Here is a 23,996-nt window from a genome sequence, read left to right as displayed (position 1 = left end):
GTAGATTTGCTGCGGTGTTTAGGATCATTGTCCTGTTGCATGAAGTAATCTGAGGCAAGTTTGAGCTGCCTCACATTTGAATCTAGATATACAGAGGAGTTTATGGTTGACTCATTGACTGCAAGGTCCTGTACCATTATGTTGTTCATCATTTGTAGTTAATGTTAGAATGATTGTTATTATGTTTTGATATGCAAAACATTAGAACTGAAAGAGAATGTACTCTCTTTTTATTATATATATAATTAAACAGGGGAAAAAAATGGATGATATTCTTTTGGACTTTGAAAATATTTTTTTCATCCGTTTCACAAAAATTTTGACTACAAGAACATGGCAACAAAAAGTGGCTTAGGAAGATATAATAGTTCATACGTTGTAATACAACTTACAAACCCGTTGGGTTCGATAACCAATCCTGTTACTTCCAGTTTTATTAATTCTTCCACATCTGGAAACTTGTTAGTGCCGAGCAGCAAAAGATTCAAATTGACTGTCCTTTTAAAAAAAAAAAAAATGTTGCACATACAGTACTTGGATAAATTGCCACGTTGGGAACAAATCTAGCACTAAAGCGTATTATTATGAAATAACACAAACACCAGGTTTTTAATTTTATTATCATTTGTCATGTGGTTGGAGATGTTATGTACAGCATAATGAATATACCAAAAATAAATAATTCAGTTGCTAAACAATATCTCGCAGTGATAAATGACGACAGTACCAGGTAGTACGAACAGTTACCGCTAGAGGAAGTCTGTTGCAGGTACATGTACCTTATCTATGCACAGGAACATCAGACACAGGACAATAAATGTGTAAAATACATTTGTTGTTTACGCACAGGATACAGAATGTGTCACTGGAGCTCTGTACAGGGTTATCAGTCATCATGCATATTTTAAAGGACTACAAAAATTACTGTAGTGCACTGAGGTAGCATGCAGGGAACGCAGAGAACAAATAAATCATGACATCAGAATCGTTATTTGGATAAAATCTAAAAATTAAGAATAAAAAAACATTATTATAAACCAAAGCAAATCAATCATATACCTGATATTGTTTGTTTATGCCCAAACAAGAGGCGATCTCTATTATAACTATTTTCACAACAGTTCACCATCATGCATTTTCATGTCTAATAAAGACAGAAGAGATGAAAATGGGGATTCAAACTGGTGAAGTTGGATTCATGAGGAAGAAGGTGTAAGGTATGGAGGACCTAAACAGCGTTGCAAATGCTAATGAATTACAAATAAATTACTCAAAATCAAAATATGGAAGGAAAAAACATGTTTAAAGTGCAGCTACTTTAGATTATTTTTTTGTTGAGAATTTGCTGACTTAAAGAAAACATAAATATTGGCATTCTTACCTTAAATTTTCCACAAGGAATTTAAAAAAAAAAAGAAACCAACATACAGAATCCTTTAAAGTGGGGGGTAAAACTTTGATTGGTAAATTTATTTATAATTTAAAGGTGGTTTTTCATATTCATTGATTGTTTTTTCAAAGCATTTTCATGGCACAAATAGATTTTAATACACCATGTCAACAGCTGTGTAGGTCCTCCACAATATAATGCAGGTGACACTTTAAGGCTTCCATAGCCTCAGCAGACCGTCTTCACTGTACGTGGCAATCAGATTCTCATGTGGGTGGTGAGTGATGCCAATTACGTCTTTCTCGTGAACCTGTGAGTGCAGGGAAGACAGATCAGTACACATTCTCCATCACCCATCAGTTGCTCCCACCCACCCCTTACCCTGTTATTGTTACTCAGCAGCAGTGACATAGCTAAACAATAACAACACTTAAAAAAAAATGCTGCGAAGATCGTGGAAATCATTTACAGTAATATAATGTCACTTTGATGCTACAGATGGGCAATTTTATACATTACTAGGTGATTTCTAGACATCAGTGTGCCAGGCCTGGTTGGAAACTAACAGAGATTTTGTGTATTAAGGTAAGATTGTGTGTTTAGACTGTGATTGATATGGATGTGTAATGGGTTTTTTCCTCTAGTGGATTGCCTAGGAACACCTTTAAAGTTTAGCCAGCATGGTGATTTATTACATCTGGCCAGCATTCACCTTAGACTAGTTGTGAAAATCCATTTCTCTAAATGTGCAGTAAGAAGAGTAAGTAATATGCAACAGAGCTGAATGCTTGTAACACCTCAAGAAAGGCAAAAAATATTTGTTAACAACTTGCAACAAGATGCATTGGCAAAGATATGCAGCTTTAATTTACGGTGATAAACTGTTTTAGGAGGTCACAGTAGAAACACTGAAATAACAGTGATAACTGGTTGAGACCAACAGCTGACAGTAGAGCAGGGCGATATGACCAAAAATATTTATCACGATATACATTTGAAAATTTGCGATAATGATATAACTGAGCCACCATCAATGTATTTTCACTTAAACAAGCAGCTGTTTTTTATGTGCATTAAAGTTATATAAAAACGTAACAGTGCAAATGCAAAATCCTTGCTGACAGTTTAACCAAAAGGCATTTCCAGTGGAAATTGGCCGGCATGTCCTCAGCATAACCATGTATAATATCCACAAAACTTAAAAAGAGGTTATACACACACAATACGGTAATATTATGTTGAAGCACAGTACGTATCACCCCGCGAGGCTCCTGCCTACGATAGCCGTAATGCTCCGACAATCCATCAAGCGGTGCGGGTTCGTAGCTTAGCAAAGTGGTACTGAAACATTTGACAGATTTTCGAGCGTCGTGTATGACATAAAATCGTTTCGAGGTCAGTAAACACAACCAGAATTCATACATAAGGCACACGGGATCATAAGGGGCGCTGACGATTTTCAGAAAAATCAAAGGATTGATTTTAAGTGTGCCGTATTTTCCAAAAAACACGGTAATAACGACGGTCTGCTAGCATGCTCTACCAAAAATAGTGCTTTGTTGTGTATCTGACGGCCGAAAACTAAACCAGTTCCACACCACTGAAGTTGCAGCATTTTTACAAACCAATTCTGATTCATCCTTTTCATTCAATGTTCCAATTTCGACCTTCTCATTCTCCGTCGCCGCCATGCTTTTTCCGCCATGTGCGTATGAAAACAAAGGCACTGCGCATGCGCGTTTTACCCATATGCTATGGCGATATTTCATTTTCTTATCGTTGCCCAACAATATACCGGTATTACCGTGAAAGGTATGATATGGCCCAGCCCTAGCTGACAGTATGCAGTAAAGCTCATTTTCTACACAGCATGTTTTGGACAGTAAGTAAATAAAAGTTTCAAGCTGCCAAATCTACTTTTTTGTAACCTAACATGGAAGCTTATTAGAGTGTAGACGAAAACACTAGCAGCCCAAATTTTAATAGATGCAAAACAGTTTTAATAATAAGTGAATATTAGCAGCAGCACTTACAGTCAGCGTTTTCTCCAGCCTTCCTGTTGTATAGCTGAAGCAGTAGAGCACTAAGTCCTCCCCCACACAGTAAATCCACTCCCCGCGGGGTGACAGGGTGCAACACACAAAGTCTGCTCTTTTTCTGTCTGAACTGAAGGTCTTCACAGTCTGAGGAGATGAGAGAGAGAGAGATGTTAAGCTTCCACAAATATATTCAAGTGTGAATCTAAAACACCAATAAAAGGTTGAGATAAACAATACATTGTAAGTAACTTTGAAAATGCATTGTCTTTTCAGTTCAAAGAACCATTTGGGGGTGATTGTTTTTGGGGGAACAAAACAATCACCTTCAACTTTACCTTCAATTCAGATTTGCTCATTCGTTTTAAGGAGCTAATATGCAGGTTTTGTTACATTTTGACAAAGACTAGAGAGTTTTTCTTGCATTTCCTGTCATAGACTAGTGGATTTGTCCACTAGCCATGTTATTCACTTTTTGCAAACTACTTTTCTGAAGTCTTCAATTGAGTGTGTAAGCCATCATCTGCTGTTTTATAGTATATTTTACAGCTAAAAGTACCACAAATTACAAAATGAGATGTATTTGAAGCAAACTTAAAACTGCTAACGAAGATCATAAACGGATTAGGAAAGTGTTTACTGAGACCGAATAAGTCACCCCACACTGGCCATTAGAGAAAATGTAGGTTTATGACATCTCCACAGAGGAGCAGCATTTTTGTACTGTAAGTCAAACAACTATTGATAAGTCATCACCTTTAGTCATACAATTTTTTTTTTACAATTTTCTGATGACTAATTGAAAATTAATTAGTAGATGAAACAGTAATAATAACACTGTGTAATGCAGCTGTAATTGCATTAATAATAGCATAGCAAAGTCTCGTTCTTTAGATTTAAATGAGGTTCTATGAGAAGAGTAAGTTGCTCTCACCTGGCCACGCATGCTCATGACGACCACAGCGTTGGAGTGGTTACAAACCACAAAGTGCTCTGGATTCTGGGGGAGAGGGATCACGTTGTTGACGGGGACATCCAGTGTCCTCGACAGACATTTAAAAGTGTGGATGCACTCACAGGATTTTGTGTTCCAAATCTGAACAATACAGGAGAAAAATCTCAGATTTTAGAGTAGCTCAGCACTTTCTCAGCTGTCGTGTGTAATGACACCAATCAGAACAGATCTGAATGACTTTCTAGAGTCTTCTGATGTGGCGCCACGCTGTTAATGCAAATTGTACCTTCACAGTGCCATCTGATGAGGCGCTGATGATGTGAAATCCATCTTGAGTGAAGAACACATCGTTTACAAATGATGAATGGCCATTTAACTCCTTTAGCGTCTTGCCTGACTTCAGCTCATGGACTCTGGAGATGACATTGTTGAGGAATTGATTGAGATAAAGGACACTGAAATGAATTAAAAGGGCATTGCTGAGTCATTTTAACAATCCCCTCTTCACCTCAAAGAGGGGATTTTACTCGACAGCGGATGAAATGTGCCACTGAGCTGCTGATGTGCTATTTTTAGCTCCTCTGTGTGGCTGGGTGCAGATTTACTTAAACCGTGACAAAACCCATAATGCCTACTGATTCGCTTCCTGTCCTGCAGGACGATATATCATTTGTAAACAATCCACCCCGCGTGTGGAATTTCAAGCAGAGGAACACGTTGCAGCTTTGTGCCTGAGCACATGGTTCCTCGGCTACACCCACACAGCACATGTGCTTCCAACACTGCGGAGAGGCTCAGCCCACACCCCCAGGAGTCAGAAATAACATTCAGCTCCACAACGGTGATGAGGATTCAGTGCGTGCATGAGGGTGGGAGCGAAAGGAAGACATCTTTGTGCTTTGTAGGCACTGCGTATTTACAGGTGCACAATGTATGTGAACAACTGGCATCTTGCACTTTTAGTTGAGCATGTTTTTTATGGCTTTTGGGGGGGAAAGTATGATTTCCAAACACAGATTTTGCAGCTAAAGTGGAAAAATGCAGAGTCACTGTAGGCACAATTTCCAAAATGTGCTCTAGCAGACAGTTTAGAAAGCATTAAAGGATTTAAACTGCCAAATCTACTTTTCAGTTTTTTGCTAATCAGCTGTGGGATGCAGAAAGAGACCGCTGCTTTCCTCCTGCTGAAGCGACGCCCATGTGTGCACCTTCAAAACTTTTGTGAATCATGTCTGAGGGCAGTCAGATCTCTCGCTTGCCTCCCACGGTAGACGAGGCAACTCTTGCCACAAGGCTCTCAATTTAAATGGTTTCCTCTTTGCTTTTGATATGTCTCTAAATGTTTTTTTGTTAATGAGAGCAGATTTTCTTTTTCATTTCATTTTTAAATTAGTACAATTTTAAGCTATTTGTGTGGAGGGCTTTACATCAACCACAAATATATTTTTAAATGTGAATATATTACTTATGTGAATACAGTCAGTGTTAACCCTGCAAATTTAAACTTATAATTTTAACAATGTTACATGTAAGTTATGTTAATAATGTAATAAAATATAAACACACACACACACAAATTCTCTACATTATGTTGTGCAAGAGGAATAGCTGCAGTCTGCAGCGTGTTCACTACACAGAAACCATGACAACATCGAATCCCACCTGATGGTGTGGTCGAAGGAGGCACTGAGGATCTGGTTGCCGTCTTTGGAAAAGCCCAGACAGGCCACACCTTTGTTGTGAGCATGCTCAAACCTACGCATACACAAGCCGCTCTGGATCTTCCACACCTTCCCCAACAACACACACATTTCAAAAGAAAAATCAAAAGATAGATTACGTCAGCAATATATTCATAAATCGTATGGATACAGTTATTGATCGTTTATTTTATCTGGAAAGTACACACACAAATATGAACCCATCCAACCTTTATTTTGCCATTCTGCGCTCCAGTAGCCAGTAGATCTGTATCCTGACTGAAGCACATGCACAGCACAGCATCATCCATCATCATGAAGCTGTCTTGGGCCTGATATTTTAAATCCTGGTTCATTCATTCAGCAATGAAAACACAAAATTAGGAAAATGTGGTATTACACAGTATGTAGGAGGTGATGTGTTTAAAATAAATCTTAGTATTTTTAGTTTCCTGATTTGAAATATATTCACCTTGCTAATTTTTCCACTGTTGAAGTTCCAGACCTCAATAAAGCCATCTACTGACCCCGTAATTAAATACTTTCCATCGGGTGAGAAACGGGCACATTCCACGTGTGACCGCCGCCCAAACTGCACACACAGAAAAGCTTATTAATGCTTGCAGCACACGTGCTTTCCTGTTTGATTTGCAGCCTGAGATTCACACTCAGACAAGGAAATAAGGCACTAATTAATATTAGGAGACTCCAGGGAGACATAAAGTTTTTCAATAGCCTGCTGTTGTGTGGGCTGACTATTCTCACTTAATGACCTTGGGCAGAGAATAAGCATGGATGAGCAACTCAGGCTGCTCCATCTGGATAGAAGTGATGAGAGCACAGCTAGAGACTAGATGAAGTGCCTTCAGGTGCACAAAGTAATTAGTTTGCAGTGTTTTTGTGTGTATGTATTGGGATAATAACCAAGGAAACAACAACCTCTTCTTTAACCTTCAAATGATGGACAATAATTTGATATATTCAATCATACAATCATACAAATGTGTCCTGTTATTCATTTTTCTGCCTACTTCTCCAACCACTTGTTGTGAAGCTGTTTTTTTTATTATAGGTGTTAATTTTATTTGAATTCTCCATTTTTAATCAGTATATTGTAATGTTTTGCAGTGAAAGATCCAATTCAGTTAGTACACATTGTTTAACAACAGCCAAATAGACAAGTAGGTTTCAGGGATATTTGGACAATGTCTGTAGGCTTGTTGCCCAGATAATATATTGCTGGAGGTGATCTTTGTGTGGATAAACAGCTGCGTGCAGAGGCAGGTGCACTTTCATGCAGTACATCCCCTCTAAACCAACCAAGCATAAAGATCTGGTGAAGCTGTGATGCCAAAATTCCTTTGGAATGGATGATTAGGAGTAATGAGTTTTGGTGTCTTTTAGAATTCTGAAAAAAGTCACATTTCTGGCAAAATCAGTCAGTATTCTGAAAAAAGAATTCAGCTTTTGAGAACAGTTTGAAATTATCAGAAGAAAGTCTGTATTTTGATTTTAAAAAAGTCAGAATTTGGGTGCAGAGGGGGTTTCAGAATTCTGAGAAAAAAGTCCAAATTATGATTCCCCCCTCCCCCCAGAATTAAAAAAAAAGCCATGACCTCACGTTTTTTTTTTCCAGTGGCCCTAATCAACTTCCATGATTTTTGCCTAGAAAATACTGAAAATTGTCACTAATTATAGTATAACATGTTAGAGTATCTGCACATAAAGGATGATAAACACAAAAAGAGCCATAAAAAAGTTCTCCTGTATAAAATGTAACAGTGTGATAAATCACCCCAATGGATCATTTAGTTGTTAAAATAAATTTGGTCACTTGAGTGCTCTGCTAGAAAACAAAATCATTTTCCAAGTGCCATTACAGACCTTGATGTGGCGGTACAGCTGGTTTGGAAAGGTCTCTTTCTCCACATATTTTTCTTTGCAGGCAGATGTATCAATGGTCATATCAGGGGAGAGGTGATCTGTATACTGCTGTAGTTTCATAGACTGCAAGACAGTGAAAAAGAGTCAGCAGAAAAAATAAAACAGTGAAAATCTCAATAAAATCAAGAATACTAAGAACTACCAAATTATTTTTTTTATTTTCATGCTGTGTACAATAATGTAATGCAACTTCTGGCAGCAAGAACACAAGTTTCCCACTTTGAAATATTGTCCAAGTCCAGTTTCTTTCTTGTTTTTTCCCTTATTTTTAACATGACTGTTATTAGCCTCCTGGATTAGACAAGTTATAACTTAAAGTGAATGAAGGCTATTCAGAACTTTGCTGTAGCTGGCAGCACTTGTGTAACAGCTCACTAACAAAAATAGCATCTTGCACAGGAGGATGTACAGTACAGTATGTCTCTGAGAATGTAGAAATTCAGTCTTGAGAAACTCACTATGTTGCCACGTCAATCACTCAAATTAAAGAATATAACTGAGCTTGTTAACATGTCAGGGATGAAATTGCTAAAGAAAATGTAAAAGAAAAAAATGTTAAATATAAATACAAATGAGGGTCTTGCTCTTGTTTTATGATTGGTGTACTGTTCTTTTGTTGTTGTTTTTGTAGCTTACCTGCATCCTTTAAACTTTAAATCTCTCAAAAAATGGTTTCAAATTTACATTACTTTTTGACTAAATGTGCAGAATTTGGAGGTATAAAAACGTTAATACATTTTTCAGTATTTCACACAGAAAGAACTCTGTTAAAGGTCCTGATCAAAAGACACAAAAGTGTGTGTGAGATCTATTTCACCTGGAAAGCAAACAGCCCAGTGACTGTTATGTTTTACTGGGATTTAACCAAAACTGTCTGTTTAAAGTGAAATTCTGTGTCCAAGTAAGACACTCAGAAAGTTGGAAGGACTGCAGAAAAGTGTTTGTTGCCCTCAGGAAACCCTAATTAAAGTGGTGCTGTTGTATAAAAAAATACATAAAACTGAGGTATTTGTTTGGTATCTTTGACAAACTATCGCACAGTGTTGTCTCCATCGATTAAGAAGTGTTACTTGCCCTGTAATTAGAGCGGGTTTTTCAGAAGGATATCGATCAGTGCACTTACACCAACTTGTTCCAGGAGTCCTATGAGGCGGGAGGGGGGCACCACACTGACCTCCCTCACCAGAGCCTCAGCTATGGCTCTGCGCCGCTTCTCCTTGCTGCTTCCTTTTGGGTACGCCTGCAGTGGGATTGAAACGATGTTAGCTATACCTATGAAGCGCTCTCTGACGCAGCTGTCCGAGCACTTTGCTTTCTTACCTCACGAGGGTCAAAGTAGGAACAGGTTAGCAGGTTCTCCAGGTGGCTGTACCTTTCTGGCTGGGTCTGCTTCAGCATGATCATCGGGTCGGTTTGCCTGAGGAGCGAGCGAGCTGCGCCCACCTCCCTCATTTCAATGAGCTCCATAACAACCTGTTGAAGAGAACGTGATCAATTACAAATAAACAAATGAAGCCAAGGAAAGCATTAGCTGAACATCCAAAGACTTACCTGCTCATAAAGGTCAATAAGTATGTTGTCAGGCAACTTGAGAGATTCAATAGCCAGCAGGACAGAGTCCCAGTGACCCTTGTTTATATCTGCAATAAAGCTTTCGATGCTTTCCACTGTGTTGAGGGAGACGGTGGTTTCCTCCTGTAATGTGGTCAGTGTCCGGTAGAGGTTGTTCTCTTTGAGGTACTGCATTATCAGACGGATCACACTACGGAGACAAAGGGGAAATGTTCAACAATATCTGATTTGGGATGGTGCCACACGTGGGCACAGCCTTAAAAGGAAAAGGTCGCAGCACAAAAGGCCTGTCTCATGTGGATTTTTGTTCCACTTTAGAGCCACCTGCTGGGCATAAAGCTGTCCTATCCACAATCAGAATCAGGATATTTGATCAATCCCAGAGGAAACTATGTGGTCACAGTTGCTCCAAGACAGTAAGAACAGTAACTAAGTAAACTAAATTAATTAATACAATATACAACAAAGCTACAAAACAAATATACTAACTACAAATAACTCTAATTATAAATATGCCAGTATATTACAAATTTAAATTTATACAATTGACAGTCAAGGTGCCCCTTTTATCTTCCTCTCTGCTGGACGTTCATTTTTATGGTTTCACGTGCACCAGTGGCACCTGCAGATTAAACGAACCTCACCCACTGATTCTACGAGCCAGTGCTTTCGTACTAAATTAACTCCACTTTAAGCAACACAAAAATGTGACATTCCTGCAGTTGTCTATTCCTGCACTCCCCACAGGAATGACTAACCACCACCACCAACAACAACAACAACAACAAAAAGCACACCCACGCCTTTACCAGGGGGGCGGAGATCGTCTTAGATCAACAGGCACATGTGGAGGAAGGAGCCCCTGACTGCAAAACAGTCCGAACCCCCCTCACACACACACACGCCTCACACACACACACGCACACAGCACGACTACAACCATTTGAGCAGCCTCACGTGTCAAATTAACCATACTGGTCGCATTAAACTGGGTATCAATAACACAGGAGGTTTCACAGCAGACAGGACAGCAAAAACAGCGCAGTTTCGAACACAAACTGTAAAGGCTCCGTTTACGCGGCTTATTTTAAAAGGGGAATATGCAACGATCCCACACACCGACGCAAAGATATGTCACCTAATAAGCGATGGAGCGCATGACAGCAGATAAACCTTATTATTTTCTCTTAAAGTCAAACAGGTGGCAGAGTCCGATCACTTTTTTGTGCACACAAACAAAGGCAAACAGAGAGCGCACTTACTCCGCGGGCTCCATCTCCACAGCCATACTGATGCTGATGTTGTCTCTCTGCTGCTGCAGCACCGGACTGACTGTTGTGACGGCTCAGCTCTCCCCTATAAGCCACGTGAAAGCTGTGTGCTGAGGACCACCCACTCCACGTGCTTCTCCTGTGTCTCCCAGTATTTTATTTTATTATTATTTATTTTTGCGTTAGGGTAGGCACCATTCCCAAACCCTGTGATACCCCCCCCCCCCCCCCCCACACACACACACACACTCCCTCCCTAGGAGTTGGGGGGACTGAAAAAAAAACGGTTTCGGAGCACGTCGCGTGCAGGAGACGCGTCTGCCGCAGCCACAGCAGCAGCAGCGCTACAGACAGAACCTCGTGGCTCAGAGCGTGCTCCTCTGTGGGGGCCAAAACATCACTCTTCATCACTCTGGCCGTCCTCTAACGGAAACCGCCTTTTTGTCCTCAACTCATCGGTATGCGCGCACAGACCTGAGTGCGCATACGAGCATCTTTACAGTACCAGTACCAATGATTAACTTGCCTTCCCTATAATTAGGCGCTACGGTTATAAAGCTTTTCCCTGGCAGTGGGTGTAAATCAACCGCGACATTTTCTTTGTTTAAACGTTTAGTTTTTTACAGCCTGCTTTTCGGCATATAGGCACACATTGCACAGATCTGCGAAACAAACTCGTCGGAAAGCCTCGTTAATCCATAATTGGGTGTTTACCCTCATTAATTCAGCGGCGCATTGGGAAAACTAATAACCTCCCAGAGCTCGATTATCAAACAAGCAATCTGTGGCAGCTCACAAGTAAAGAAAAATACCTAATTCTTCTCACATTTACGTAATATTGTAAGTATTTAGGCCTTTATTTCACTCTCTTATTTTGACAGCAGGCCTGAGGTGATTAAAGCAATAAATGAATCCCATAATATGATTGTTGGCTAATATTTAGAGTTAGGTATGAACATGCGGCTACTGCTGACTCCTGTTGTCTGCCCCATGTGGTATTCTTCTTCTTCCTGTTTAATTGGTTGACGTTTTTGCTGACACATAGCTGTGATGGCCGAGTGGTTAAGGCGTTGGACTCGAAATCCAATGGGGTTTCCCCGCGCAGGTTCAAATCCTGCTCACAGCGTTCGGGTCCTCCACCGGACAGGTGAAGTATTGCAAAGTCAACCTTTAATGTCGGAGATCAATGAAAAAGAAGCGGCATTTTAAAAAAAGCGTCTGTATTATTATTATCTGTATTCTCTGTAACAACATTAATTAAAAGTCCTGCGGGTGATTCTCACAATTGTGGAGCTTACGCCAGTATGGCTATCGTGAGCAGACGTTTAATTTGTGACCTTATTCTTGCTATGAAATCACGCGAGATTACAAGGAGAGTTAAGAACAGGTGGGCCACTAATTGACTCTCCCAAGCTATTTGAGCGGAGGTTTTCGCTCTGGTTGCTTTATTTCATTTTAGCCTTTACACTGAATATGTGAAGTTTCCGAAAAAGATTTACATTTTAAATTGTTTTTGTTCTTCTTTTCTCAAAGTGTACAAAGGATGACTGTAAACACCAACCAGGTGAGTACAATCAAACACCCTAAGTCCCTTAGTCCTATACTTTTACCGAAACTCCAAGTGTTTTTTATGCTCATTTGGCATTTAAACGCGAAAGAAATGAAAACACTTCTTTCACCATGGCTTTCACACCAACTTGGCTTTCCAACGCTCTTCTGTCTCTTTTGCAGAAAGCACCCAGTGCAGCTGCCAGGCTGGCGAATCTGCCCGTCGTTCGTTCGGCTTGTGCCAGACTATCGGTCTTGTACACGGGCACAAAATCCAGGCATCCCGGCCTGAAGTCTGCGTGTGAAGTGCTGGAGAGCAGCGTGACAGCTGTAGGCAGAGCAGCCTGTTACAGAGCGTCACCTGTCATTGTTAAACTGGAGCCCCAGAGTAAGTAGCTACTGTTAGGGCTCTACCATAAAGATGTAGGAAATGAGAGCATCTGGTTTTCTCCATCTTTCAACTACCTTAATCTGTACAGAAAATGGTGTAAACACCCAGATCCTTCTGCAATGCAAAGGGTTTTTGTGAACATTTTAAAAAAGTTTTATTCGGATTTTCTCGCACAACGAGCTGTCTAAAGTCGGGATTGGAGTTGGAGAAATTTTAACCAGCACTCACTGCCACTTTATTAAGTACTGCTGTGGCCCAGCTGCTTCAAGGTCCAAGGTAGTGTATTTCAGATGATCGTTTGCATATTTTGATTGTAACAAGCGGTTATTTGTGTTACTGTCCTCTTCCTGTGGCATTAACAAGGCATTTTCATCCAGAGTTTTCTTTTTTCTATTCACTGTTGTGTGGGGAAAAAATCCCAGTAGTTCAGCAGTTTCTGAAATACTCAGACCAGCCCGCCAGGCACTACCATCATGCCATGTTCAAAGTAATTTCAATCATCTCTTGTGCTGGGTTTGAACTTCAGCAGATCGTACTGACATCCCTACATGCTTGAATTTGTTTTGCTGCCATGTTGGGCAGCAAAACAAATCAATCAATAAAGATTGATTAATTAGGTATTTGTTTACAAGCAGTTGAACAAGTTAACCTGACAGATTGCAGCATCAGGATACAATGCATTACATTAGAGATGAGACTGAAATGACATTTTTCATTGACCATCAGGTCAAAGTTGCTTTCTGGATAAACACCAACACTGTTCATGGGTATGTTTCAGTTTCCTATGCAAATGATGTTGCCTGCAAGAGTCTCGACTGGCTGGAGGCTTCATTCTCTGTAATTGTGTCATCCACAGAACAGGTAACATTTCCTTTCCTCGTTTAAGTCCTTATAACTCACAACAGGTCTATAAAGTCTGGATTAATAAATAAAATATTTTATGTTGTGATTTAATTTTCTTTGCTCAGATTGTTATCCCTGCCAAAACCAAAATGAATGAGATTCAGGCTGGGATGAGCATTGCAGCCAATCAAACCATTGACTGGGTGATGAGGAGGATGAATGATGGCATTAACCAATCACCTCTGAAGACGGTCGTTGGTATGACAACTGTGGGACTGGACACAGCTCTGAGCTTGTCAGAGGCTCTGGTGGACCAAATGCTTCCCCCAACACAAGAAGGTAACCTAAAATTCATTTATTAGCTTTCTATGTGATTTTTGCCATTTGGTTCAATTTAGATGCCTTTCTTTTCTTTGTATCTCTAGAAGAAGCTCGCTTGATGCAAGGTTTTGAAGTGGTCATGCTCAGGGGCCATTACCCTGAGCGACTGTGCTCACTCACTGCTAAAATGTGTAGAAGGCTTTACCATGAAGCTGGGTCCAAGATTCAAGCTGTTCAGGTGTGCTGTGAGCTGTTCTTGATGTGTTTAGCACAGAAAATGCATATAAAACATTAACCCAAGTATCTGTACCTCCCACTCTGCATGTATGTTTTTACTTCCCAATGTCTCCAAAGTGCTTGCTCGTAGGGGGTTGTCTGATTGTTAGGGTTTTCTCTCTATTATTGTAGGGCCTCTACCTTACAATATAAAGTGCCTTGAGGCGACTGTTATTGTGATGTGGCTCTGTACAAATAAAATCTAATTGAACTTGTTGAAATTTGTTTCTTACTCAGGAGGTAATGAGGAGTTCACCTGGGCCTTCAGCTCTGGTTCAGAACTTGCAGACCAGCTGGCTGAGTGTCCAACGGCTGCCTCAGTACCTGCAGAATCAGGCGTTCTCTGGGTTTTTCTTCGTCATTCAGATGTACAACTTAAACTCCTTGCCAACCCAGAAGAAGCAATCTAATCAAGGCAGAGGTTATCTTCGTACCTCCATGCCTCAAAGGGGTGTAGCCCAGAAGGGGAGGGCTACCAAGAGGTCTGGATTTGACAGCTAATGTAACATTAAGTAATGCATGCGTCATTGATGTCATTTACTGTAACTTTTTGATATATGTGAGCTGAATTTGTCATCTTACTGGTCTAAAATAAATATCTGAAGATTCATAGACTTTGATCTTGTCCTTTCAGTTGGATAGCTGCTCTGCAAACAATCACTGTGGCAGCTTCTCCAGCTAAGCTTATAAATGACTCTGTTCTTGGCATTTAATGTGCTTATAAACTAAGGCACCTTAATTGGCACAGACTGAGACCATAATTAACTGGAGGACATCCTCCCAAAGCCCTGTTCATACAAACCAGCTGACTACCAATTTGGGAGGCAGTCGGATATATTTCTAATCTTTCCAACTTTCTTGCTGAGTAAAGACAATAATAGTAAAAGGAAGCTGAAGTTTGTTATTATGGCTGCACGCAATAGTCCTTATATACTCATGTAGTCTGTTATTTCTGCTGCTGTTCTGTCTGGTAGCAGTCTTTGGGTTTCAGTAGGGATGCATCCATAGACTGGCACACTTGATTTAGCCCATATCTGACAATTCCAGCTTTTTTTCTTTTTTTTTTTTTTTTTTTTTCCCCCCTTTTTTTAAAAAGCAAGTTATGACACTTGCTGTGTCACTTCATTTTCTCTTGTGCAATTTTTTTTTTTTTTTTTTTTTTTTTTAAAAAACAGCTGGCGACCCTCCCCCCTTTCTCAAAACATACTGAAGTTTCATTTTCTTTGTAGTTTTGATGATCACCAAAATCTGAAATGTTTTGACAGGGTGTAACTTTTACTGATGGAGACATACTAACCTCATTTGACTATATTGAAAAGCTTTCCTTCACATACACTGAATAAAACCAGACTCCAGAAAAGAGTGTCTCCTGCAGAGCCAGTGAAAATGTGGGACAGTTGGTAAGGAATATGAATTGTGTGCAGAACACACCATCGCAGCATGTGCAAATGTACTAAGCCAGGCATAGACATTAAATCTGTCTATGCCTATACTCATTAAAGAGATGTAAAATAAACTACACACTAAAAGTGTGAGCAACAATAATGATACAGTTGTTGTTTACTGACACCTCTCAGCATTTGGCTGATTGTTTTTTGTTTTTTTTCTGTCCCTCTCTGCTACACATTTACTTTTTATCTGGTCTGCGTGTCTGATAATACTGCTTTCCTGTCAAAAGAGAAGGGCTACATGGCTGCTTCTTTACTCGCCATGGAGACTGGAGAGGCAGGAAGTAGCCTGTGATGAGTCGTGCCAGGCTCAGGTCCTTTGGGGTGTGGAGAACCTTACATGTCACAGTGATGGCGTGAGCAATCTTTTGTTTGTGTCCACTGTAAAGGTGGTAACACAGAGAGAGACAAAAAGCAGTTTTAATAGAAGGTGAAGAAGGCCAGCTCTCCCCCTACACCCATAGAAGAGTTTAGTGAGAGGGGGATGTTAGCCAAGCACATGTCCATTATGGACAGTACCGCTCACCCACTGCATGAAACTGTAGAGCAGGGGTGGGCAACTCCAGGCCTCAAGAGCCAGTATCCTGCAGGTTTTAGATGTGTCCTTGAACCAACACAGCTGATTTAAATGGCTAAATTAGCTCCTCAACATGTCCTGAAGTTCTCCAGAGGCCTGGTAACGAACTAATCATGTGATTCAGGTGTGTTGACCCAAGGTGAGATCTAAAACCTGCAGGACACCGGCCCTCGAGGCCTGGAATTGCCCACCCCTGCCATAGAGGCTGGGAGCAGCTCCTTCAGCATTACTGTCCTTCATCCAGACTGTATGTATGTATTATCAGTCCCACTGAACTTTATGTGCACAGAGAAAAAAAATCATAACTGGAATTTCCCCAGTGAGAGATTAATAAAGTCTACATCAGGGCTGCCCAATCCCAGTCCTCGAGAGCTACTATCCTGCAGCTTTTAGATGCATCCCTACTCCAACACAGCTGAATAAAATGGTTTGATTACCTCTTCAGCATGCCATCGTGTTTGGCAAAGGCCTGATAACAAGCCATTCATTTGATTCGGGTGTGTGGGAACAAGGATGCATCTAAAAGCTGCAGGACAGTAGCTCTCGAGGACCGGGATTGGGCACCCCTGGTCTACATCATGTCGTAAGTGACAATTTAGCACATGACCCAGTTTAATTATTGAAGAGGTTAAACTTTTTCTACCCAGCATGAAACAAAACATTACCGGCAGTAACATTACTTATTTTGATCCAGCTTGTTAAAACACAAGACAGTGTTGCAGACAGCCTAATTTCAATCCAGCCCCTACACACCTTTACCCTGTTTGCAGGCAGTCTCTAGTGGGGGTAGGGTATGAAGCCCTCCACCACAGTGAGCCTGCATCAGTGTAAACTTTACCCACAGTCAATGAGGGTTCAGCACTGACACACACACTGCAGATATTCTGAAAATATTGTTTATTCATTTGAGATTCTTAAGTTTAGATATTTAAGATACACAATTCTTCCCCTGATTTACAGAATGAGCTTTCAATATTCATTCAGATGTGTTCTAGTTCTAATTGTTTTTATTATTAGACAGTTTTTCTTATGTAACTTTTCAAGATGTTCAGTATCTTGAATATCTGAGAAAAATATTAGAGATTTGCAGACATTCAGAAGTAGGTTCTTCATTGCGAGGATCAAACAATGATGAAGGTTCTTCATTTGGAAGAACATCTGACATTGGCAGACTTGAAGATCTTATATATGTGGTTCTTTGCTACATTGGAAACTGTCTTGAGCAGCACTGGTGCAAAGTTTGCAATGTTGTTAAGTAGAATTTCTTGAGGATATTTCCCTCTGATTTCTGTCAGGATGCTCTGGACTATATCATCTCTGATGGAACGGAAGAAGACAGCCTGAAATTTCCATCACTGAGAGTTTTGGAGACGCAAAAGTGGCCTTGGTAACACTTTTTGGAGAGTATGCTCAAACTCTGGGAGGGCATGTTCAAGACCAGTGGGGTCAGGAGTAAATTTACTACCAGAAAAAGACAAATGGTAGTAATACTTTTTAAAACACCTAATGACCAAAATCAGGTCACTTAGGTACCTGCTTAACTTCAACTTAAAGTGGGTCACGAAATGGCCTCTGTGCGATGAAGTATTAAGTTCTAATAGTGACTAGCAGAAAACCACCACACTCACACTGAAAATAGGGTACACAAGATTTGGTTTACCTCCAAAGCAGACTAGAGGCAGAAGACATTTCTGTCCTGCAATCCAAGGCCCAAAGCCACCACATTCAGAACTGTTAGTCTCGTCAGGCCTCGTGTTGTTAGGGAGTGGGTTTCCACACCAGATCCTAGGACTTAAATTTCTCAAGCTCTTCCTCTTGAAGTTGAGAGCAATTTCCTCTCATTGATTACCTCCTTTTTTGTTTCGGGAGTTGTCAAGCAATGATGGTGCATTACTACCAACTGACTTGGGGTGTGGACAATTCACTCACACCAAATAATACTTTTGCAGTACAGTATAATAGCAACCACTAAACTGAGGCTGTATCATGCACGACTGTAGACTCAGTGTTGACCAATTTCTAATTTCCACACAGTTCATTCATCAAACTTTAAGCATGGTAAACTCTTCTCCCCATAGTTGTCACACTGCTAAATCAAGGCCTTGATAGTTGTTTGATCTCCAGTGAGGGCAGTAACACAAATAACCACAGTGTTTGAGCTCCAGTGTCTACTTTTCTAAATTGTTCCATTTAAATTGTTTCGTACTTTCATATACTTTTGTTAGTACTTCTGTGTAGTTTCCTTGACTAAAAAACAAAACAGGTATTTATACATTTGACTTCCATATAGTCTAACTCAAGAGTTAAAACTCTTCAGGCCAGATTATCCACCACTAACTTAAATTTCTTGTTGCATCCGCATGCATGTAGGTACGCAAGGGACTGACAAAAATAGTCTAATGCGTCACTTCATAGGCAGATATCTGGAAGAGAAAATAAGTGACAACTGCACAACACCGTTTCAGCAAAACATGACTTTATTTGATTCCATTTTACTTCTGGCTGGACTCTGACTTGGATGTGGATGCCCTCAGAGAGGAAAGACGGCGCCTCTTGGCAATCTGTTCCTGGCGCTTCTCCTTGGCCTCCTGTTTACAACAAATGTGTGTCAATTTCCACATGTCCTACTTTATGTCTTTTTAACATTTCACCATCACATGCTCGAATGTTTTTCAGAGGCAAACCATAATCTGCTGAATGCCATTACAGCTATATCATGTAAGGCAACTCAAAATGATAACGATAAAAAACACAATCCTATACTTTAAATTTCAAGTGAATAAAGATTCAATCATAACTTAAAGTGTATTTAAGGAAATTTATTACAATATGTTGTTAAGGCACAATGTAGCTGATGTAATACAGCCACTCCAACACTAGTGGAAATATCACACCTGCCAGAAATTATTTGTCACATTATATTCATTGATCTAAACCACTAGAACATTATTTTGTGTTCAGCTACACGACAAAAGCAGAGTAGTGTGATCTTTGATGCTGGTTAAGGATAATAAAGGCCTAGATTAACGCATACCTTCATCCTCTTGGCCAGCAGCTTTGCGTACTCTGAGGCCTCCTCCTTGTTCTTCTGGGTGCGCTGTCTCTTCAGTGCAATGCGGCGGCGCTTGTGCTGCAGCACACGAGGAGTCACCAGTCTCTGGATCTTGGGAGCCTTAGTTCTGGGCTTCTTACCTACCAAAGCGAGAGGATTGAAAGAGTCAGTGCTGACACAGTTCAAGGTCAAGTGTGGTAATGAGAAAGAAGCTTAATGTACCTCATTTCTATGCCTGTACACACAACTCGTACTGTACTACCTCAAAGGAAGCACATTCCTTACTTTCCAACTGTACAAAAAAACAGTAACTTTGATCTGTCTGCATGCTGGCACCCTGCATTAATCAAAGCCTTGCTGATGATTCATTACTAGGCAGAACACAATTCACACAAACAGCACACCTGGGACTTACCTGCAGTCTCCACTTCTGCTGAATCAAGTTTATTATCATAAAATTCATTTTTCATCTTGTTCCTGATCTCAGCTCTTTCACCCTAAATTTGAATAACCATGTGCTCATCAAGAAGACTATATTTAACGGCACTCTCTTTTTAGTGATGAGTTGAAATGGCTTTACCACAAACACAATCTTACAAGCACAGACATCACACAAACTCCAGAACAAACAAATGCTTACACAAGGAAATTAATGTTTATTACTTCTTTACATACACCGGTCAGAATCCATACAGAAACTTCCACAACTCAGTTTTAATCTGCCTCACGCTTATTACATACAACATGTCTATCTTCTTCATCTCACCAAGGTTGTGTTTACATAATGGAGTCCTAAAAAAGTCTACAGATGCCCTCACTGGCAGATGAGCATCAAAGATCTGTTTTTATAACTATTCCCACTCTTAAACTTCAAAAAAGGGAAGGAATTAAAAAGGACCTCCTACTGCACAACTGTCGAGTTTGTCCAGAGTTAAACCAACTCTACAAGAAAACAAGACATTGTACTGACCACCCTAGTTAAACCCCACCTCCATAAATTTTAGTCAAAAGACATTTATGTGGGACCTTAAGCCCACTTTTAGTTTATTCTGAATGCTACAGTAATCGCCAAAATAGACGTGCCGTTGCAATTTTCTGGAAAACCTTTAACATTCAAGATGTGCTCCATACTATCATTATCATTAGACTGGTCAATATTTACATACACAGTCAGCATTATAGTGCCACCTGCTGCTCTGGCATGCTTCTGACAGCGCTTTACATCATAATTTTCTTTCCACATGGAGGGAGACATTTCTCAAAATGAAAAAAGTGTCTTACCTTCTTTAGTCAGGGGTCTCCTCACAACATACTGCCTAACATCATCCTCCTTGGACAAGTTGAAGAGCTTGCGGATCTTGCTGGCCCTCTTGGGACCAAGGCGGCGAGGGACAGTGCTGTCGGTCAGCCCGGGAATGTCCTTCTCACCTGTGAGTAACAAAGACGAGGATGGTCAATCAAGTCTGAAGAATTCTTAAAAGTATTTCTAGCACCAACAGAACAGGATTGTAACAGTCCTAAATACTACGAGTGTCAAATGGCTGAACTTACTATCCAGTTCACCGTTTAACAAACGAATACTTGAAAAGCAGTGAAGCTTAGTTTTAACAGAACGAGAGAAAAGCCACAACAATTTGGGCAGTGTTGAGGCATAAAATGCTCAAAGTAAACACGTCAGATTTTCCTACCATGTACCAGAATTTGGGTGTCTTAGCAGTTACAGGAAGATATGAAGTTTTATCGAAATAAATGACAAATGATTTGTCCACCAATACAGAAGAACAGAGACAGCAAACCTTGTCAGTCAGATTATGGAAAACCCTCCTGGCCAAATTTAATGAAGCTTAATGTAGCATTGGTGAAAAAAAACAACCCACTTAAATTGAATTACTTTAAAATGATCACTTGAAGTTTATGCATTTGTTTAGTTTTGTCTTGTCTTCTGAGCATCACACCAAACCAAAAGTTAACTTATGACAGTTAAAGAGACTCAAATAGATAAAGCTTAAAATACTATATCTGTATATGTTCTCAGTCATCAAGGTCATGGTAGTCTAAGAAGCTTGGAAAGGAAGTGACAGGAGTTCTTTATGCTTCACCTCATCCAAGACACTTGTAATTCTGCATTTTAAGAAACCTCTTTAAGTCAAGTCGCTTTCTTTCCAAGCTTTAAAAATACAAGTTTCATTTTTACCATATTATTATGGCAGCAGTTAAAACAATGGGAGAGCATTGCAGTTCAACCATCCACTGTTACTAGGACTGGTCGCATCTGGTGAGCAGCTTCACAGTTACTCTGGCAACACACACTGTCCCCCCTTAATGAATACAGGAAAATCCAAAAGGGTCTGCTGGCGTGCCAACATGCATCATTTACACGTGACTCCAAAGAGATAATCAAAATTATGTGACATATAATGCGCGCACACTAAGCATGTTACCTTTCTTGACGATGACCAAGTTGAGAACGCTGAGGTTGGCATCAACAATGCAGCCACGCACAGACTTGCGCTTGCGTTCACCAGTCCTGCGGGGACGGTAGCAGGAGTGGCCCTTGCTGAGGAGCAGGCGCACACGGCCGGTGGTCAGCACACCTTGCTTCATGGGGAAACCCTGCTTGTCGTTTCCTCCGCTGATGCGCACTACATAGCCCTGCAAAAGCATAGATATGTTGCTTCACATCCTTTCTAGGAATTTCATTTCATTGCAAATCTGCCAGGATGATTAAGGTCAAATTCTCATTGACTACACAAGCAAACTACACTTTTGGCAGGGTCATATCTTGCTTTTCTTTCCACATAATCACTCACATATAATCCAAGTTATCTTCATTAAAAATTGAGGGAGCACAGCTGTTTCAATCAGCCATGGTTATATGGGCTGGTTGCATCTGAAAGCAGCTCCACTGTTCCTCTGGCAACACGCTGTCCCCCCTTAACGACTACGGGTCAGTCAGAAAGGGTCTGCTGGTGTGCCACGCCACGTATTTACCAAACGTCACACAAAAACTCACCTTCCACTCATCTCCCAGAGGGTCAGCAGACACCTCAGTGGCCATTCGCTTCTCATAGAAGGTACGCAGCTTTCGCTCATCATCAACTTCAAGCAGCTTCTGGCAGCCAGTAGCGGGAAATGAGATGTTCAGCTGAAAAAGAGGAGCAGTTACCACGTTACTGGATGTGCACACAGGTAACAGCGAGTCAAGGTGCATCTGCATGTTGCGAACTGAGCTGCTAAAGCTTTTAATTATTTTAATGTCGCTAAAAACAAAACAAACAAAAACATTGCTGACTAGAAGCAGCGGTTACCAACATCGTGACCCTGTCTGACGTGAGCTAATGTTTGAATCAGGGGGTAGTTAGAAGGTGGCTCGGGGGCCTGTTAGCTTCTCTGCCGGCTCAAAGCTCAGAAAACTCCGGCTTTAACTATTTGACACAGCCGGCTCAGTTGGTAACATTATCACAGTGCAGGGGAGAGGACTCAAAGGTATAACTACGTTTCATTTGAGTAAAACGAGACTTAAACTGCACCCACATTTCGCTCAGAGTGCGGCCATGTTTCCACAGCGTTCTCCGACAAACTCGTCAGCTAGCTCCCATTTTCATAATCAAAGCTCATCCTGAGCGGCCGAGCCACCATTCCTGCTTTAAATCAGCCCGCATTAAAGTTTACATGGTCAGCTTTCACCATATCGTAATATTTAACAGAAAGCAACAACACGACGAGAAACACAGTTAAAGGATTACGTTACCTTCATTTTGCCAAACCGACCCTCCGACGGTCCGCCACGAAAAAGAGACCGGATATCCGCCTCGTGGTCTCACATAGACCTGAAATGCTATCGCGATAACTGGTTCGCTGAAAAATTTAGGGTTATTAAAATGTCATACTATTAACTTATGTTATACAAGAATTTATATGTTATACTATAACATATAATTTATATGTTATACTATAAAGTATAACATATATATATATACACATATACATATATATATATATATATATATATATATATACATATACATATATATATACATATACATATATATACATATACATACATATATATACATATACATACATATATATACATATACATATACATATATATATATATATATATATATATATATATATATATATATATATATATATAACACATAAATGACAAAGAATAGAATATGTATTAATCCTAGTTACAGTGGAGGTGTTGTGGATTTAAAACAATCTGCATTGGGGATTATTATTGAGCCACGGAGCATGCGTCGGCCAGAGGGTGCCAGAGAGTGCATAAGGAGCTGAGATATTAAGATCATTCCCATCCCAGTCTGGTGAGAGATACATTCTTTGAATACTGGCCTAATCAGCTTCAAAATAAACACACTGTATCTCTTTGAAAAACACGTAGCCAGTTTGATAAAGGCTACCATAATTAACTGCTCACTTGTACAACACCCTTAGAAAAATACTGATAAAAATAGGCATTAAGCTATGTTAGCTGTTCATGCAGCTTCTGAACAAAGTTACTCATTTTTATTGTGCGATGACAGGCCTTTATTACCCTTTACTGAAAACTTGATATTATCAATTAATACAGCAAAGGTGTTTTTTGTTTTTTTTTTAAAAGAAGTGCAATCTAAAGGCAAGTCAAGATAGTCCTCCACAATGT

At 40.2% G+C, this 23,996-nt stretch overlaps 3 protein-coding genes and 1 non-coding gene across 4 annotated transcripts; 2 read left to right on the top strand and 2 right to left on the bottom strand.

Annotated features, from left to right (window-relative positions):
- Positions 1 to 601: 601 nt before the first annotated feature.
- Positions 602 to 11,042, bottom strand: LOC101465452 (SMU1, DNA replication regulator and spliceosomal factor). Its single transcript, XM_004549507.4, has 12 exons — positions 10,860 to 11,042; positions 9,577 to 9,787; positions 9,346 to 9,498; positions 9,149 to 9,265; positions 7,966 to 8,088; positions 6,554 to 6,673; positions 6,312 to 6,428; positions 6,044 to 6,171; positions 4,668 to 4,794; positions 4,361 to 4,522; positions 3,424 to 3,573; positions 602 to 1,700 (listed from the first exon to the last, which is right to left on the bottom strand). Exons 1-12 carry the CDS (start codon positions 10,883 to 10,885, stop codon positions 1,602 to 1,604), a joined length of 1,533 nt encoding a protein of 510 aa, XP_004549564.1. The 5' UTR covers positions 10,886 to 11,042; the 3' UTR covers positions 602 to 1,601.
- Positions 11,043 to 11,912: 870 nt separating this feature from the next.
- trnas-cga (transfer RNA serine (anticodon CGA)) lies at positions 11,913 to 11,994 on the top strand. The gene has a single exon. It is a non-coding gene; the product is annotated as a tRNA-Ser (tRNA).
- Positions 11,995 to 12,266: 272 nt separating this feature from the next.
- LOC101465167 (perilipin-2) lies at positions 12,267 to 14,859 on the top strand. The gene is made up of 6 exons (XM_004549506.4): positions 12,267 to 12,432; positions 12,600 to 12,804; positions 13,586 to 13,668; positions 13,776 to 13,989; positions 14,076 to 14,209; positions 14,485 to 14,859. Exons 1-6 carry the CDS (start codon positions 12,412 to 12,414, stop codon positions 14,746 to 14,748), a joined length of 921 nt encoding a protein of 306 aa, XP_004549563.3. The 5' UTR covers positions 12,267 to 12,411; the 3' UTR covers positions 14,749 to 14,859.
- A 3,872-nt stretch (positions 14,860 to 18,731) lies between these two features.
- Positions 18,732 to 23,183, bottom strand: rps6 (ribosomal protein S6). Its single transcript, XM_004549505.3, has 6 exons — positions 23,076 to 23,183; positions 22,338 to 22,469; positions 21,766 to 21,976; positions 20,606 to 20,752; positions 19,307 to 19,464; positions 18,732 to 18,860 (listed from the first exon to the last, which is right to left on the bottom strand). Exons 1-6 carry the CDS (start codon positions 23,079 to 23,081, stop codon positions 18,765 to 18,767), a joined length of 750 nt encoding a protein of 249 aa, XP_004549562.1. The 5' UTR covers positions 23,082 to 23,183; the 3' UTR covers positions 18,732 to 18,764.
- Between the last annotated feature and the right edge of the window lie 813 nt (positions 23,184 to 23,996).

The sequence above is a fragment of the Maylandia zebra genome, linkage group LG6 (genome assembly GCF_041146795.1).
Source record: "Maylandia zebra isolate NMK-2024a linkage group LG6, Mzebra_GT3a, whole genome shotgun sequence".
Taxonomy (NCBI): Eukaryota; Metazoa; Chordata; class Actinopteri; order Cichliformes; family Cichlidae; genus Maylandia; species Maylandia zebra.
The sequence above is the reverse complement of the archived record's forward strand: the minus strand, read 5'-3'. Positions and strand labels throughout refer to the sequence as shown.

What these genes read in the sequence shown, in the direction of transcription:
- LOC101465452 (XM_004549507.4), bottom strand. Translation starts at nt 10,885, where the DNA reads ATGGCTGTGGAGATGGAGCCCGCGGA. An exon ending in AGCTGTACCGCCACATCAAG is followed by an intron (nt 6,674 to 7,965) that starts GTCTGTAATGGC and finishes CTGTGTGTGCAG; the next exon opens with TTTGGGCGGCGGTCACACGT. An exon ending in TCCTTCGACCACACCATCAG is followed by an intron (nt 4,795 to 6,043) that starts GTGGGATTCGAT and finishes TGTCATCTCCAG; the next exon opens with AGTCCATGAGCTGAAGTCAG.
- rps6 (XM_004549505.3), bottom strand. An exon ending in CTCTGGGAGATGAGTGGAAG is followed by an intron (nt 21,977 to 22,337) that starts GTGAGTTTTTGT and finishes ATGCTTTTGCAG; the next exon opens with GGCTATGTAGTGCGCATCAG. An exon ending in GAGACCCCTGACTAAAGAAG is followed by an intron (nt 19,465 to 20,605) that starts GTAAGACACTTT and finishes TCGCTTTGGTAG; the next exon opens with GTAAGAAGCCCAGAACTAAG.
- LOC101465167 (XM_004549506.4), top strand. Translation starts at nt 12,412, where the DNA reads ATGACTGTAAACACCAACCAG. An exon ending in TGACTGTAAACACCAACCAG is followed by an intron (nt 12,433 to 12,599) that starts GTGAGTACAATC and finishes TCTCTTTTGCAG; the next exon opens with AAAGCACCCAGTGCAGCTGC. An exon ending in TGTTAAACTGGAGCCCCAGA is followed by an intron (nt 12,805 to 13,585) that starts GTAAGTAGCTAC and finishes GGTATGTTTCAG; the next exon opens with TTTCCTATGCAAATGATGTT.